The sequence below is a fragment of the Gopherus evgoodei genome, chromosome 3, assembly GCF_007399415.2.
Source record: "Gopherus evgoodei ecotype Sinaloan lineage chromosome 3, rGopEvg1_v1.p, whole genome shotgun sequence".
Classification (NCBI taxonomy): domain Eukaryota; kingdom Metazoa; phylum Chordata; order Testudines; family Testudinidae; genus Gopherus; species Gopherus evgoodei.
Window position 1 is genome coordinate 177,303,697 of NC_044324.1, and position 15,959 is coordinate 177,319,655.

General features: G+C 40.4%; 1 protein-coding gene across 1 annotated transcript in view; it reads left to right on the plus strand.

Moving 5' to 3' along the window:
• The window catches only part of USH2A (usherin), a 596,134-nt gene that overhangs the window by 232,086 nt on the left and 348,089 nt on the right, over nt 1-15,959 (plus strand). The window contains 4 exon segments of the mRNA XM_030557510.1: nt 1,006-1,279; nt 7,261-7,464; nt 7,570-7,650; nt 11,622-11,807. Coding sequence (XP_030413370.1) covers nt 1,006-1,279; nt 7,261-7,464; nt 7,570-7,650; nt 11,622-11,807 — 745 coding nt within the window.

Below are 15,959 nucleotides of genomic sequence, written 5' to 3' on the forward strand. Positions count from 1 at the left end.
GGACCAGACGTACACCCAGGCTTTCCCAATCTTTCTGAATCAGTCTTTCATATTTCAAAATTGTAAGTAGTAGCCAGGCAAGGCGGATTAGTCTTATGTTTGCTTTCTCAACTTGTAAATGTGTCTTTTTGCTGGAATGGTTTTTACCTCTGTTTGGTGTAACTTTGAATCTAAGTTCAATATGTTCTATATGAATCTGAGTACCCTGTAAAGCATTTTCCATCTTGATTTTACAGAGATAACTTTTACTTTTTTTCTTTCTTTAATTAAAAGCTTTCTTTTTGTGTTCACAAACTACCATATTTTAAATTCAGTGTTCTGTACTAGCCAATTTGGAATCTCAAAACATACTTGCTGGTGCATTTCAGACAATCAGGATTAAACAATTTGGCAGTAAAGCATATGGAAACTTTACTTCCACAATGAAAATGTTGGTAAAATATATTCATATTTCAAAATTGTTACATTAATCTAGAAAATACATACAGAAACAGTTATTTGAGAGTTGTAAAACAATAAGGATGAAATATGGAATCAATATGTTATTGTTCAAATTTAAAATTGCATTCACTAGATAATTAAAAGGAGCTTAATCAGGTCTGACATTTAATTTCCTTATTGTCATGTCACATTTTCCCAAAAATTAAATTGACAGGAGAAAATAGTGTTTTGTCATTTTCAAAAAAGTCAAATAGAAATAGGCCTACTTTAAGCTGTTCTTTTCTTTTCAGTCAATTATACGGCTGTTGAGACTGAAGTCCTAAATAGGTTGCAAAAAAAATAGAATTTTTTGTTACATGTCAAATTGTGTCATTCATGGATAGAAGTGTACTTGCTACAGTTGTTATATCCTATGTTAACAATTATATTGTCATTACAATTACTTGAAGGAAAAATATTTTTGTACCTTTCCTTCAGTTAAATGTCTTAAATGTCGGTAACACTTTGACCTTTTCCTCCTCTGTTGCTGTCATTTTTAAAACCTTTCTTTATTTTAAAATACAGGCTGAGCTGAAGAGTGGAATTCTGAGCTTCCTGTTAAAAACTGGCACTGTTTTTACACAAGTGGCTCTCTGGGCGGGGCTGTCGTATTGTGATGGAAACTGGAAGAGAGTAACTGTGAAGAAGGAAGGCTCAAGAGTTTCTGCAAGTATGAATGAATTGACAGAGCATGTTTTGGAACCCCGTGCTCAGCAACTGAAAGTAAACTCTCCAGTCTACGTAGGGGGAATCCCCTCTGAGCTACAGAACTTCTATAAAGAACTAGGATTAGAACAAGGTAAGGAAATCCAAGGAAATCCAGGAACAGGTATTAGTAATTCAGTAGACAGCTGTCTTTGCTCTGAAACGGTACTAAATGTATGCACCAGTACAGTGTTAGGGGGCACTTATACAATGTAATATTTGTTCAAGTCTAAAGGGGAAATACAGATGTTCTCCCTACTTTTGTTATTGTCCCATGTTTCTGCTCACATTTCTATCTGTCCACCCCATCTAGCTAAACTTCTTGCTCCAAGCCTAACGTCTCAAAGGTTGCTTAGATCTCACCTGCAAAGTCAAGATGTTCGCATCCTAATTTACATATCAGTTGTTCCTGATCAGAGCTGTTAGCTTAGGCTATGTCTGCCCTAGCACTTTTGCTGATATAACTTACATTGCTTAGGGGTGTGTGAAACCCCTCCCCCCCCCCGAGCGACATGAGCTACACTGCCAGAAGCGCCGGTGTGGACAGCACTATGTCAGCGGGAGATGCTACACCTGTCATTGGGAGCATAAAGAGGCTACATGCGAGATCTTACAGTGGTGCAGCTGCATCAGCACAGCTGTGCTGCTGTAAGGCCTCCAGTGCAGATATGGCCTTAGGTAGAAAAAGGGCTTATCTACACTTGAAATGCTGCAGAAGCACAGCTGCAATTCAGTGAAGACACTCCCTATACTGATGAGAGGGGTTCTCCCATTGAAGTAGGTAATCAAGCTCTCCAGGATGGGGTACTTAATTCTTCCATCAACTTAACGCTTGCTACGCTGAGGGTTAGGTCAGTTGAACTACATCATTCAGGGGTGTGGGTTTTTCACTAGACCCAAGTTAAGCTTGGGCTGTCTGTGCCCTTTTGGTATTGACTTCTTCAAGAGGCAATTGTTATAATTCCCTAATTCCCCTTAGCAGTACTCCAGTTCTGTATGACATATGACTTGTAGGCAGACACTGGATCAGAAGCCCTTGGGTAAAAGAAGTATCACCCATGTAGAATCCAGTGAGGGCACTTTATCTTGCTGGCTTCTAGGCAACAGACATAGTATAAAAATGAATCTTACAGTCTAAGTAGTGTATATATAATATATCAATTAAATGTTATAGGAACCATAAACGATCACTCCTATTTCTGTATACTATCAAAATCCTCCCACCCTTGTGATGTCTTAAGCAATCATTCAGATCAGCTGCATCAGAAAAATGAGATGTGCTAACTTCAGCTGCACAGGCAGAAAAGCTAATATCTTCAAGGGAGAGATTTTCACAGCACTCCACCCACACAAGTCCCCTCCATAATCAGGAATGATAACACACTCAACCAGTGAAACACAAGATAGGCACATTAGATCACTGGAATGCTCTCCATTGAGTATAACACGGCAATATGTAGCAGCTACTGGGAGCTGATTAATCATTTCACAGGCATTGCTAGAGGTAGTGTGACAGACCCAGGCCAGTGTGGTACAGGAGTCTGATAGAGGGCAAATATACTAGTCACTGGCTGAGTAGTTTTCTGTTCCCTGAGTGACTAGAGCAGGAGCTGCACTAGAGTAATCAGGAACCTGCTAGAACCAATTAAGGCAGACAGGCTGATTAGAACACCTGCAGCCAATCAAGGCAGGCTAATCAGGGCACCTGGGTTTAAAAAGGAGCTCACTCCAGTCAGGGAGGGAGGAGCTAGAGGAGAGGAAGTGCGTGTGAGGAGCTGGAAGCAAGAGGCACAAGGAGCTGAGAGTGAGAGGGTGTGCTGCTGGAGGACTACGGAGTACAAGTGTTATCAGACTCCAGGAAGAAGGACCTGTGATGAGGATAAAGAAGGTGTTTGGAGGAGGCCTTGGGGAAGTAGCCCAGGGAGTTTTAACTGTCATGCAGCTGTTACAAAAGGCACTATAGACAGCTGCGATCCCACAGGGCCCTGGGCTGGAACCCGGAGTAGAGGGCGGGCCCAGGTTCCCCCCAAACCTCGCAACTCCTGATCAGACACAGGAGAAGTTGATCCAGACTGTGGGGAAGATCACTGAGGTGAGCAAATCTATTAATAAGCGCAGGACCTACCAAGGTAGAGGAGGAACTTTATCACTGTAGTTACAGAATTTTGTATGCAATGAATACTTTAAGTGAGATTTTCTGGATCAGCCAGTTGTATCTGGTACAGAACAAGGAGGAGGAGGAGACAAAGGTACTTCAACTCACCTTTGTGCTCCCTCCTCCCCCCCCCCCCGAGTTCTGGGACAGGCTTAATCTCTGGTGTAAAACAGTAGCCTTTCTTTACTCTGTTCAACACTCAGTTGTCTGTGGCCCTTGGTCAGGGACCATCTGGATGCAGAATGCCTGCAACATGTCCATAAACCAAGCTGCCCTCATCCTATGAATTTTGGCCTCTTCTTTTTTTTTCCTTTTCCTTTTTCTTTCTTTTCTTGTTTTATTTTGTTTAACAAGGTCCTTGCAAATAAACCGTTATTTATAAAGCTAGTCATTATTTGTAATTTATTTTACTCTATCATAAACAATCAAATGATAGTCAGTAGATCATATGTGAATTGTCTAATATTGGTATTCAGTGTTGAACATCTCAAGTTGGGTAAATACATGTGTTGATGTTGGATATCTGTATTCAAGTAAATTAGGCAGACAATTTTTTGAGCTTTATGAGGTCACGGATATGGAAAGGTTCAACCCAAAGCACTAGGATTCACAAGTAATTAATACTGTTCTTTCTAGTATTCAGTAGCCGTAGGCATCATAATACATTATAACCTATCCCAGACCCTATACACATCATTTTTCTGGCCCAAAAGGATTATCCATTATTCATGTCCCATTAATGCTATATCTTACCAGATGGTATCACTTCTGAGTTGATGCACTCCCAATTCCTGTAGCCAAGGGATCTATGAACAAATAATCTAGGGCCAAACATTATTAAAGGTGAGTGTCTAAAGTATATGTTTAGGCACCTAAGTAAATTTGGTCTGATTTTTCAAAAGTGCTGAATCCTCACAGGCCTGGTCCACACTACACTGTTAAACCGATTTTAACAGCGTTAAATCAATTTAACGCTGCACCCGTCCACACTACACTGCTCTTTATATCGATTTAAAGGACTCTTTAAATAGATTTCTGTACTCCTACAAAACGAGAGGAGTAATGCTAAAATCGATATTACTATATCGATTTAGGGTTAGTGTGGACGCAAATTGACGTTATTGGCCTCATTCTTTTACAGTAGCTACCCACAGTGCACCGCTCCAGAAATCGACACTAGCCTCGGACCACGGACGCACACCACTGAATTAAGGTGCCTAGTGTGGACGCGCACAATCGACTTTATAATATCTGTTTTATAAAATCGGTTTAAGCTAATTCGAATTTATCCTGTAGTGTAGATGTACCCACAGACTTGAGATGGGAACTACAGGTCCTCAGTATGTCTGAAAAACAAGCCACCTATTTAGGTGCCCAAATTTCGACTAAAATGAGCATCTTTCTGCACACATGTTTGAAAATTTTGGCCTATATTCATATTTTTAACTTGATCATGTTCCAAACTGTAGCCTATCAGTGTGACCAATAGGAATGGGAGTATGTGATGTTTTGATGATCACGAGGAAGAGTAAAGGGCTTATTACTGCCTGCCCTGTAACCTCGGGGTGTGTTAATGCTGTACAGCTTTGGTTCAGATCCTTGACACCAGTAGCCTGCCCACAAGCACAAAGTCTCATCTTTCTGGAGGTGGCCTGCATTGTGCAGGAGGTCAGACTAGATGATCATAATGGTCCCTTCTGACCTTAAAGTCTATGAGGATGACACCAATAGCCCATCTAGTCTCAAGTCTCCCCAGAATCATCATTCCTGAGTTCTTAACTATCAGGCATTTGGACTTTTCTCCTCTGATTTGTCACCCCGGAAGATATGAAACCAGCAGCCCAGATACCAGCTTACTTTGGCCCCCCATGTTCCACTCAGTTTGTACAACTCAGACCTGCTTGGGGTAAAAATAAACAAAAGATTTATTTAATAGAAAAACCACAGATTCAATGATGAAGTGGTGAGGGAGAACAAATGTGTACAAGTTATACAGTAAACAGACATAAAGACATAACCTCAAGCTTTACACTTCCATATTGGATAAAATCCCTTTTCCAATACAAGTTACTGGCTGGCCTTGAATAGTTTCCCAGCATATCCCCTAACTATAACGGGGATCTAGTGTTTCACAGACAGCTTCCTGCCTAGAGGCTGTTCCTCAGCTTCTGGATGAAAAACCTTAGGCACAAGCCTGCTTTTAAAAGGCTTCCCACTCCCTTTTTCTCAGGGCTTATCTACACTGTAGAGACTGCAGCTGTAGGGTTCTCCATCAGCACAGGTAATCTACCTCCCTGAGAGGCAGTATCTTGGTCAAGGGGAGAATTCTCCTTTTGACATAGAACTGTCTACACTGAGGGTTAAGTCAGTTTAACTGTGTCACTCAGGGGTGTGGATTTTTCACACCCTTGAGTAATTTGGTTATATTGCCCTAATTTCCTGGTGTGGAACAGGCTTCAGTCCATGGTGACTCATGAATATTCAGCGTGTGGAAACCCTTTCTTGAATTGAGAGCTGGGATGTCTCAAAGATTTTTCATTAATTCTAATGGCCCATCCTTATTTCCTGGACTAGACAGTAGGTAGTAACTTGAAGCTGATTACGAGTAAACACCTGGCTGGAAAGTGCCTTTTCCTGTCCTGTTGTGAAGTGGAGCTGAAGTTTAGGAGCTCAGTTCTCTCTATACACAAATAACCATAACCGGTATACATGGATCATAAAGATTCTTAAGTTCAGAAAGTTACAAGCTTTAATAAAAGATTTTACTCAACACATTTTTATAGCACAATAACATTTTATAAAATAAGTTGGTTCAACTGCTTATTCTTTGGGTTTCAACCTCCCTGCTCTCCCTTTGGGGTGTCTGGACACTGATTGTCACAGAAGCATTTGTCAGAAAGAGAAAATGTGACTAAAATGGCATGTTTCTAGGTAATAATTTAGGATGCATAATCTAGAAAATATTGAAATGTATGTTACTGTTTGTTTCTCTTGATGTAATTCAAATTTGAAAGAAGCTGATGTTGCAAGACTTGTATTTATAATCAGCAGAATGATATATTGTCAGTAGTAGATCCTGATGTGTTAACTTCATGTTTTTGTGCTTTATACTATCTACTGTTTAAGTACAACTTTGCATTTAATTCCAATTTTCATTGTTGGGATATACGTGGGAGCCTAGTTGGCTTCAGAGACCAAATGTTGTTACCAACTGATGATTGCTTAATGGTCTATTTGACATAAGTTTCTGAGCATTGTTCAGTTCCCCATCACAGATTAGGTATCTACTTCACAAAGCCATATGGCAATTGTCATTATTACAAGCCTTGTTGGGAAGTTCAGTTAGAATCCATGATTTTACCTATAATTGGGAGGTCTTGAGTTATGTTTTATGCTATGTTTGTGAATGAGGTACAAAGTATGGTCCAGTTATGATAATCTGTGCTATGCTGATATTTCCTCCATACGCAAGTATATTTGCTGTCCTTAGGCACTTCTTCGCTCAAGTGACTAAGAATATAATGCAAATATATGGAATATGAAAATATGAAATGCAAGGGCTGACCCCAAACTTAAAATCAATATTAGTCACTGATTTTATGTTAATACTTTTGAACATATGAACTGAAGAGGCAAAATAAAGTTTGGAGATTTTTTTTTTCACAGAGAGTGGAATGTTTAATAATAAATATATATTTCAATGTGGCAGGAATTCAACGCTGGAACATAAGGAGTCCTTACCAGCTTAATATGTAAAAGGTGTGTGGGGGGGAATAATCATTTCTCAAACATAAATTGAAAGTTAACATTTACACCCAACTCCTCTTATCACAGAAAATGTAGCATCGCAAGGAACAAAAATGATTCTTAATTAATGACGAAAGCCCTTTATGTGATACTAATCCCTTACTATTTGCTAGGTTTTGGTGGTTGCATGAAGGATGTTGAATTTACACGAGGTGCTGTCGTTAACTTGGCATCTGTGTCCAGCAGTGCTGTCAGAGTCAATCTGGACGGATGCCTATCAACTGACAGTGCTGTTAACTGCAGGGGAAATGACTCCATCCTAGTCTACCGAGGCAAAGAGCAGAGTGTTTATGAGCATGGTCTACAGCCATTTACAGGTAACACGTTGGGACCTTAAATGAAATGCTACACTTTTATTTCATTCTGCATTAATATGTTCTTGAGTTCACTCTTTTTTTTTTATTTTTTTATTTTTTTAAAAGAATACCTGTATAGAGTGGTTGCCTCAAATGAAGGAGGATCAGTGTCTAGTGTCTGGAGTTGTGGTCGGACAAGAGAATCAGGTACACATAGTTTCTAAATGTATCCATTTTATGTTTTATGAGTTATCTAATGTTAGGGTGTTTGCTGGAGAAAATCCCACTGTGAGAATTTTAATTACCATATATACTCGTTCATAAGCCAAATATTTTTGGTAAAAAAGTAACACATCAAAGAGCAGGGGTCAGCTTATAAACAGGTCTACACCAAAATGTGATTTTAAACTCTATGGAATCATTGAATTGAATACCTACAGGGATTGGCAACCTTTCGCACATGGCCCAGCCAGCACATCTCTCGGCCCGTGCTGCTTCACGCTGCCCCCATTAGCCTGGAGCCATGAACTGCAGCCAGTGGAAGCTGTGATCCGCTGAACCTGTGGACGTGGCAGGTAAACAAACCGGCCCTCCAAGGTGCTTACCCTGGTGAGTTGCGTGCCAAAAGGTTACCAATCCCTGATCTAATACATTGTTTACCTGGAACATCTGCAGGCATGGAGCCCCTCAGCTCCCTATGGCCGTGGTTCACCGTTCTCAGCCAGTGGGAACTTCCCGCAGCTCCCATTGGCTGGGAACGGCGAGCTGCAGCCGTGAGGAGCTGAGGGGCTTTATGCCTGCAGACGCTCCAAGTAAAAAAAAGTGTCCCAACCATCTAGCAGCTTACTCTGACAGGCCAGGAGCCGAAGTTTTCCAACCCTTGAAATATAGGGTCGGCTTATGAAAGGGTCATACAATTTTTGCTATTTTTACCTATCCATTTTGGGGGATTGGCTTATAAATGAATGGGCTAATGAACGAGTATGTACAGTAAATAGTAAACATTGCAGAATATTTTAAGGCGAACCAATTTTTCACAATATATTTCAAGGTGCTTTCTAATTATAATACATCATATTTATTATGTTTACTGAAATCAAAGATACACCTCTACCTTGATATAAGGCTGTCCTCGGGAGCCAAAAATTCTTACTGCGTTATAGGTGAAACCGCATTATATCGAACTTGCTTTGATCCTCCAGAGTGTGCAGCCCAGCCTGCCCGGAGTGCTGCTTTACCGCATTATATCCAAATTTGTGTTATATTGGATCACGTTATATCAGGGTAGAGGTGTATTTAAAAGGTTGTATTGCTTTATCTTAGCATGAACATATATGAATATAAGCTACACAACCAGTTTATGTTATATGCAAATCTAAACCTCCAGTCAAATTACATGTCTACTAGAAAAAAAGGCATCTGGTGATGATAAAGTGCAAGACCACACAGGACTCTCAAAAAACATTGCAAAGCAAAAATATAGTGCGTAATTGGCATTACTGTTCATGATGGGTCACACAGGTGTGTGTGTTCACACAAAAAGATTAACTTCTCCTTAAATTTCATAGAGGAAATTTGGAGGCACTTCCCTTTTTGTACAGTAGGCTTTTTTATACCCTATTGAACTAGAAATATTCTAAGATTCCTCACACTGTGAAATCTGTGTCCATGGACTGCCATCACTATGAATTAGATCCAAATTGTACTCCAACAATTCAGAGAGTTCTACTTATAGAAGATGGTCAAACAGCATTATTGTATTATCCCCAATTATACCAAACTCTTCTTTAAAAAAAATACTTATAATATAATTGCATTGAAAAAGATGCTTTAAACATGTTCACCAGAGTAAATATTTGACTTTCAAATACATTGTTTATGCAGCTTAATGTCACCATTTTGTCTTCCACCCGGAAGAAAGCATGTACAGCCATTTTTATATGAATTATCTGACCACAGTAAGTTTTACCATAAATTTATATTTACAATCTGACCACAACACTGATCAGTTACACGCTCCCAAGGGCTGGAGAATAATTGCACTATTTAATTATTTTTGAGTCAGGTTTGTTGGGTCCCTTATGAAAAGACCATCTGCTATCTTGTACCTTACTTTGCCCTGTGCTATATTTCAGAACTAATAACATCAATATATTTCTGTACTATTCTCAGTAACCTGAAGCTATCTGAGAGTATCACATTATTACTTTCCATAGGCACCACAAACATTCAAACATTTTTACACTTAGCATTCCAGGGTCCTTCTCACCTCTAACAAAGGTTGCAATTATTTAATGAGTCAAAGCAATAAGGTCACTACAAAGAGGATATGTGATGTAGGGAAAGCAAAGTGATCTTCATCAACAGGCCTTAGGAGTCCACAAGCATTTACAGCAAACTCGCCATCCACCATCCTGCTGTAGTGTTCCTTGGGCCTTTCCTCTGCATCCCTTGCGTGGTCATCTGTGATTAAGTCGTTACTGGCCAGACCTTTATTTGGTATAACAATATCTAATAAATACTTAAAGGTTATGGGAAATGGGATGAATTTTTTATTAGGGATTGTATGTGTATATGAGGTTGCCTTTCAGCTTCTTTTAAACATCTTTATTCTCTTTTTTAAAAATCATCTGAAGTGATTAAAAGCAAAGGCTAATGCGAAAGGCCTTGCACAAGCTCAGTTTTTACTTCTGACAGTTGTATGCAATTATTAATTTATTTTCATAAATTAGCCCACCCTGTCATGTGGCATTGCCCTTCTAAAAGTTTGAAAGGTCCTATTATATATACAAGTTACTTGGGAGATATTGGGAGAGAGGAAACAATCCTGCGAGTAAGAAGTGTTTGAGAGGGAATCCCATTACTGTTTCTTTAAAGACCTGGGGCCAGGAAGCTGCAAAAAGTGGACCAGAATAAATGGTGCCTGGTCTGTTATAGCAGGGCAGACACAAGGAGACATTGGCAGGGAATGACTGGCCTGCTCAGCACCCTTAAGGAAGAGGGGTTAGCTGAGGGAGAAGCTGGCAAAGGACCTACAGCTGGCTAGCCCACAACTCAGCTCCAGAAAGGAGAGCTGGGGAGAGTCTTGGTTAAGGAACGAGTGAGGGACCAACTAATACAGCTCAGTTTGAAAGATTAGAGTTGGGTACTCCTGCTTAAGAAAGGACTGAAAAAGAGTAACCCAGAGAAGGAACTGGGGAAGGTGCTGGAAATACTGTGTTACAGGTGCAGGAAAGAAGAGTCTTCTAAAGGGAGGATCCAGAGACTGCTAGTTGAACTGAACCTGAGATGGTGAATGTCCCCAACTGTATCTAGAAAGCTCCTGCTTATGCAGCTTAATGTCACCATTTTGTCTTCCACCCAGAAGAAAGCATGTACAGCTATTTTTATATGAATTATCTGACCACAGTAAGTTTTACCATAAATTTATATTTACAGTCTGACCACAACACTGATCAGCTACATGCTCCAAGGGCTGGGAGCATGCTTAAGCTTATGCTTATGGCTGTTGTTAATAAATTAGACCCTCAGAAAGGGGGGTGCTCTTTGATAATTATGTCTGTGTAGTCCCATGTCTAACCTGGCTAAACAGAAGTGAGGCAGTACTCGCCTGCGACACTATGCCTGAGTGAAAGAAAGTTCACGGAGATAGTCTGGAGGTCATCACACTATATTTTCATATGCTTTTAAAATTATTCTGAAATACCTTAATTTAGAAAATGAAACTGGAATTTTGAGAATGTTATTGCATTTGTGATGTTTAGTGGCTGATGTATCCAAGAGATAAGTGCCAAACCTCTGTGTATAACAGTCTAATCCTCTTGCTTCATTCAGTTACATCATTATATTGCTTGAACTTGTTAGCTGCCTACAATCCACCTCCTTCTTATGAATGATGTTTAATCACATTTGATACATTAAATGTTTTTGGAAAACCTCAACTAGACAAGAAAGAATGTTATGTAGATGGAGTTTTGATGGTTTTGAAATATAGCTTAAACTGAATGGCTCAAGATGTGCAGTCATATTAAATCAGTGCTGAAAAGTTACAACTCTAATAAATTGTATTTATGCTAATGGTTCAGTCTGATTTACTGCAGCCATTAAAAGTGAAGAATAGGGGCAATAGTCTTCTCAGAACTGCCATTTTCGCTATTTTCTATTTTATCCTTCTCCAGTCCCAGAAAATGTGCCAACTCCCTCAAGAATTCACAGCATAAATGGTTACAGCATTGAGGTGACTTGGGACAAACCTGCTGGGGTCATAGGTGTAATTGAGAAGTACATTTTGAAAGCATACAATGAGGATGGTCCCAGTGTACCCATCATCAGTGCTGAGTTTACTGACACTACGACATTCACAGGTAAATGTTGCTAACTACTAGTTTGAAGGGAGATGTAATAAAACAAGATGTATATAACTTATTTTGTCAAGCTGAAAAATATTAGTTGGATACTGTGTAGTATATCCATCTTTGTGCGTCAATGGCCTAAATAGTGTGTGTACAAATTTTAATTTACTTCAAGAGCAGTAGAAATAAAATGTAACCCAAAAGCTGGAAGGTATTTTTACCCGAATCTATTTTTGTCATTCTATTGCCATTGAGTATTCTGTGTTTGTTTGACTGTCTTTAGTAGTTTCTCCTTCTCCCTCTTCTTGCCATTCCAGGTCCCTTAGGGGTTGGTCCTGCATGGTACTGCAATCCTGCAAACACTTTAAGCATCTGAGTAACCCTGATGACTTCAGTGAGACTACTCGCATGCTTAAAGTTAATCATGTACTTAGTGCTTTGGTAGATTGGGCTGGAGCATCTGCACTTTGCAGGGTGAGCCATTACTGAATGAAGGATTTTTTCTTTTTTTTTTTGCCGGTAGCAGGAATAGTCTTCAGGATTGGGAGTGGGGCAGAAGCAGTTTTATTGGATGAGAATTTTTTTTTACGGGCTGGGGCTCTTCTCAGCAGCCTCTAAGAGGGAGGCTGGTTTGAGTGTGGGGAAAAACTCTGGAATCTTGTCTGCTATAAAATGATCACTGGAGACCTGGGGACCCTCTCTCCTTGGCAGTATGTATTGGAGCTGGCTAGCTGTTTTTCCCTTTGCCAGTAGAATCCTCTCTCTAAGTGGATGCCTTTCCACTGCATAGTCAGCTCTCTCCCTGTTGTATGTTGAAGAAGCGGTCCCTTATGTGAGCCAAACTCTTCCGTTGGCAGCGAAGAGAGTATGCAACAGCTGACCCTTTGAACTATGTGATCTATGAAGACTCAGGAGAGCAGTAGTAAAAATCTATTTTTCCAGAGTGTAATGTATGGGATTTGTTTAAAAATTCCCTAAAATTAATTCTATGATTCATTATAATTAAAAAAAATGCCAGTAACATATTGCCCAAAGCTGAATGCTTGGTTTGGCTCAGCTTTGGATGTTACAGCACAATCTCAGGATATACCTTCTCCTCGGGCAGTATACTACTGTTGATTCCCTTAAACCCAGTTAATATGTGCTTCACGTTTGTGCATATATATGTACATTTTGTGTACTGTGTATGTACCATATAATTGTGTATGTATATTCGAGAGATAACGTGCACATATTTTACTTTCTTTGAGTTGAAGTTTCTTGATTACTTGTGGGTGGTGTGGTGGCTATAATAGTTATTGTGTTTTGTTTATTCATTCAATTAATTAACTAATGGCAGAAAATTATCCAAGATGTAAGGCAGTACCAAATATATTACCAGAAATAAAGGTCCACTCACAAATGATTGAAAAATCTAAAAAGGGCTAAATTAATCAGATAATTTATTCACAATGAATAATTTTGACCAGCATCAAAAATGCTTCTTCACTTTCAGCATTTTCACTTTTGCAAGCATTAGAATATGAATATAAAACATTACTCTCAAGTTTATGCCTGGCCCCCGTGCAGGTTCAGAAGGGGAAAAGTGCAAGGATACTCCGTAAAAGGTCTGAGCTCATAGAAATTTTGCATTCACCTGAGCAACAACTGTGCAAGGAAGGCTAGTCCAGTGTTTATGGTGCTAGGTTAGTCTCTCTGCCTCAGTTTCCCACCTGTAAAATGGAAAAACTACTTCCCTGCCTCATGGTGGGTTGTGAGGATCAATACATTAAAGACTATGAGGTGTTTAGATACCAATAATAGGGACTATGTAAGTACTGCAGAGAGGTACTAGACAACTCAGAAGAGATGGGTCTTTGACCACTGTCCCTCCTAACAGATGGTGAAGTGATTGTGCTTCTCCTGCACACAGGGCTGGCTCTAGCCATTTTGCCGCCCTAAGCACGGCGGCACGCCGCGGGGGGCGCTCTGCTGCTCCCCAGTCCTGCGGCTCTGGTGGACCTCCCACAGGCGTCCCTGCTGAGGGTCCGCTGGTCCCACTGCTCTGGTGGAGCATCTGCAGGCACACCTGCGGGAGGTCCACCAGAGCTGTGGGACCAGCAGACCCTCCACAGGGACACCTGCAGGTCCACCGGAGCCGCCTGCTGCCCTCCCAGCAACCGGCAGAGCGTCCCCCGAGGCATGCCGCCCCAAGCACACGCTTGGCGTGCTGGGGCCTGGAGCCGGCCCTGCCTGCACACCCATGAGCTCAAGAAAGTATTGTGCTCTAATGAATCACGGCGCTTCTCAGAGCCCTCATGGATACAGGGCAGTATGCATAGATCACAACTGAGCCAAGTAACATTCTTTACATCTTTTTTAAAATACCTAATTTTGAAGTTTTTGCCTTCTGGCTGCCTTAGCAGTTTGATTGCAATGCAGTTTGCACAGCTGGGCAGGTCTGCAGGTGGCTGAAAATGTGTTAGGCAGGTGGCCACCTACTAGTGTGAGTTAATATGGAGGAGATAGGAAGTCTCACAGGGATTGAGATTGTGCTGGCTGTTAACACAAGTGACCTCAGATAGCAGCAAGCCATAAAAGCAGATTCCACTGTATCGTGAATGCACATGCTTCTTGCCTAATAGATTCATTTTATTTGCAAATATTTGTATTGTTTTAAATGACTAAGGACAATTAATGTAAAGAGGCATTATCAAAATAAAACGTCTGCCTTAAAATAAATGTTGTTATGATGGCTGGGTTGTAAAAATGCACAATTTTTCAAATCTCACATTTTTCACTATTTATTTTCTCGGTTTACTTTTTGTACTTCACTTATCATGGACACTGAAACTAGGCTTTACCAGTTTCACTTTTGTTTCAGATCAGTGCTGCTTTTTGGTTCAGCGATGTGGTCATAGTGTTTTCTTTGATATTCATAACACAATAGGGAAGTTTTAAAATTTAAAAAAAATCCAGTTTTTATTGAAACGATATTGAAAATATTTATTATTTTATCAGTAGCATAGCACCAGATTACAGACATGATACTTAGAAGACACAGAAATAAAACAAGCTCTGTATTTATAGGAACTTGCAATTTAATTAAAATGTTTCTATGTAACTAGTTTTGTAAAAAGTATTTCGGGTTTTTTTTAAACAAAATCCAAATTTGGGGTCTACAAATAGCTATAGGGAAATGGTAAACTAACTTCTCGTTGATTTGAATGTGTGTGCGCTTTATTGGGAGATCAAAAGAGAGGAGACAGAGAGTGGTTCATTAACTCACAACAGAAAGCGGTTATAATTGCAGTTATACTGCAGTCTGCTGGAAAACTGGTCTGCCAGAAAAATTACAAGACTTACAACAACATTCTTGTTTACTGAAAAACAATGACTAGAAACTGATCAGGATAAGCCTGTTTGAATGAGTTGTTTATCTGAAGTTTGGAATCTCTCTTTGAAGAGAGATTATAATGCTGCAGTATAAGAAGATAAGAAAAAAGTGACTAACACTTAAGGCCCAATTCAGCATTGCCCTGTGGCCCTCTTTTTGTTACCTTGATAGAGGCAAGGTGGCTATAGAACACATAAGGGGAACCCCACAGGAATACTTTGGATACAGCAGAAGCCCTGATGGACTCAGCGTTGTGTTAACCAGCCTTGCATCACCTCCATGACAGCTCCCAACACAAGGGACTTTGAGCGAAGGCCAGGTGTGTGGACTTATGCTTAACTAACTAGCTTAAGCAAAACATAATACCAGAAACAAGCTATTTTATTAAACTACTTGGGTTCAAAACTCTTGAAGCCCTTACTTCTCAGCTTAACAGGAATTCCCACCCTTCCACCATACACGTACCCTCAGAGATCCTCTCTGTGGAACTCAGCCAAATAGAATGGCTGCTCAATATACAGTATTCCTACCTCATGCCATTTTGTAGCTTGGGGACCACCATAATATTCAGGGACATAGGTGCCGACTCGCTGGCTGCTCTAGGGCTGGAGCACCCATGGGGAAAAATTAGTGGGTGCTCTGCACCCACTGGCAGCAAATCTCCCCTCCCCGCTTCACCTCAACTCTGCCTCCTCCCCTGAGCGTGCCGCGTCTGCACTTCTCCCCCTAGCTGCCAGTGCTTGCCGCTGCAAAACAGCTGTTTCGCAGCATAACAAGCTCTGGGAGGG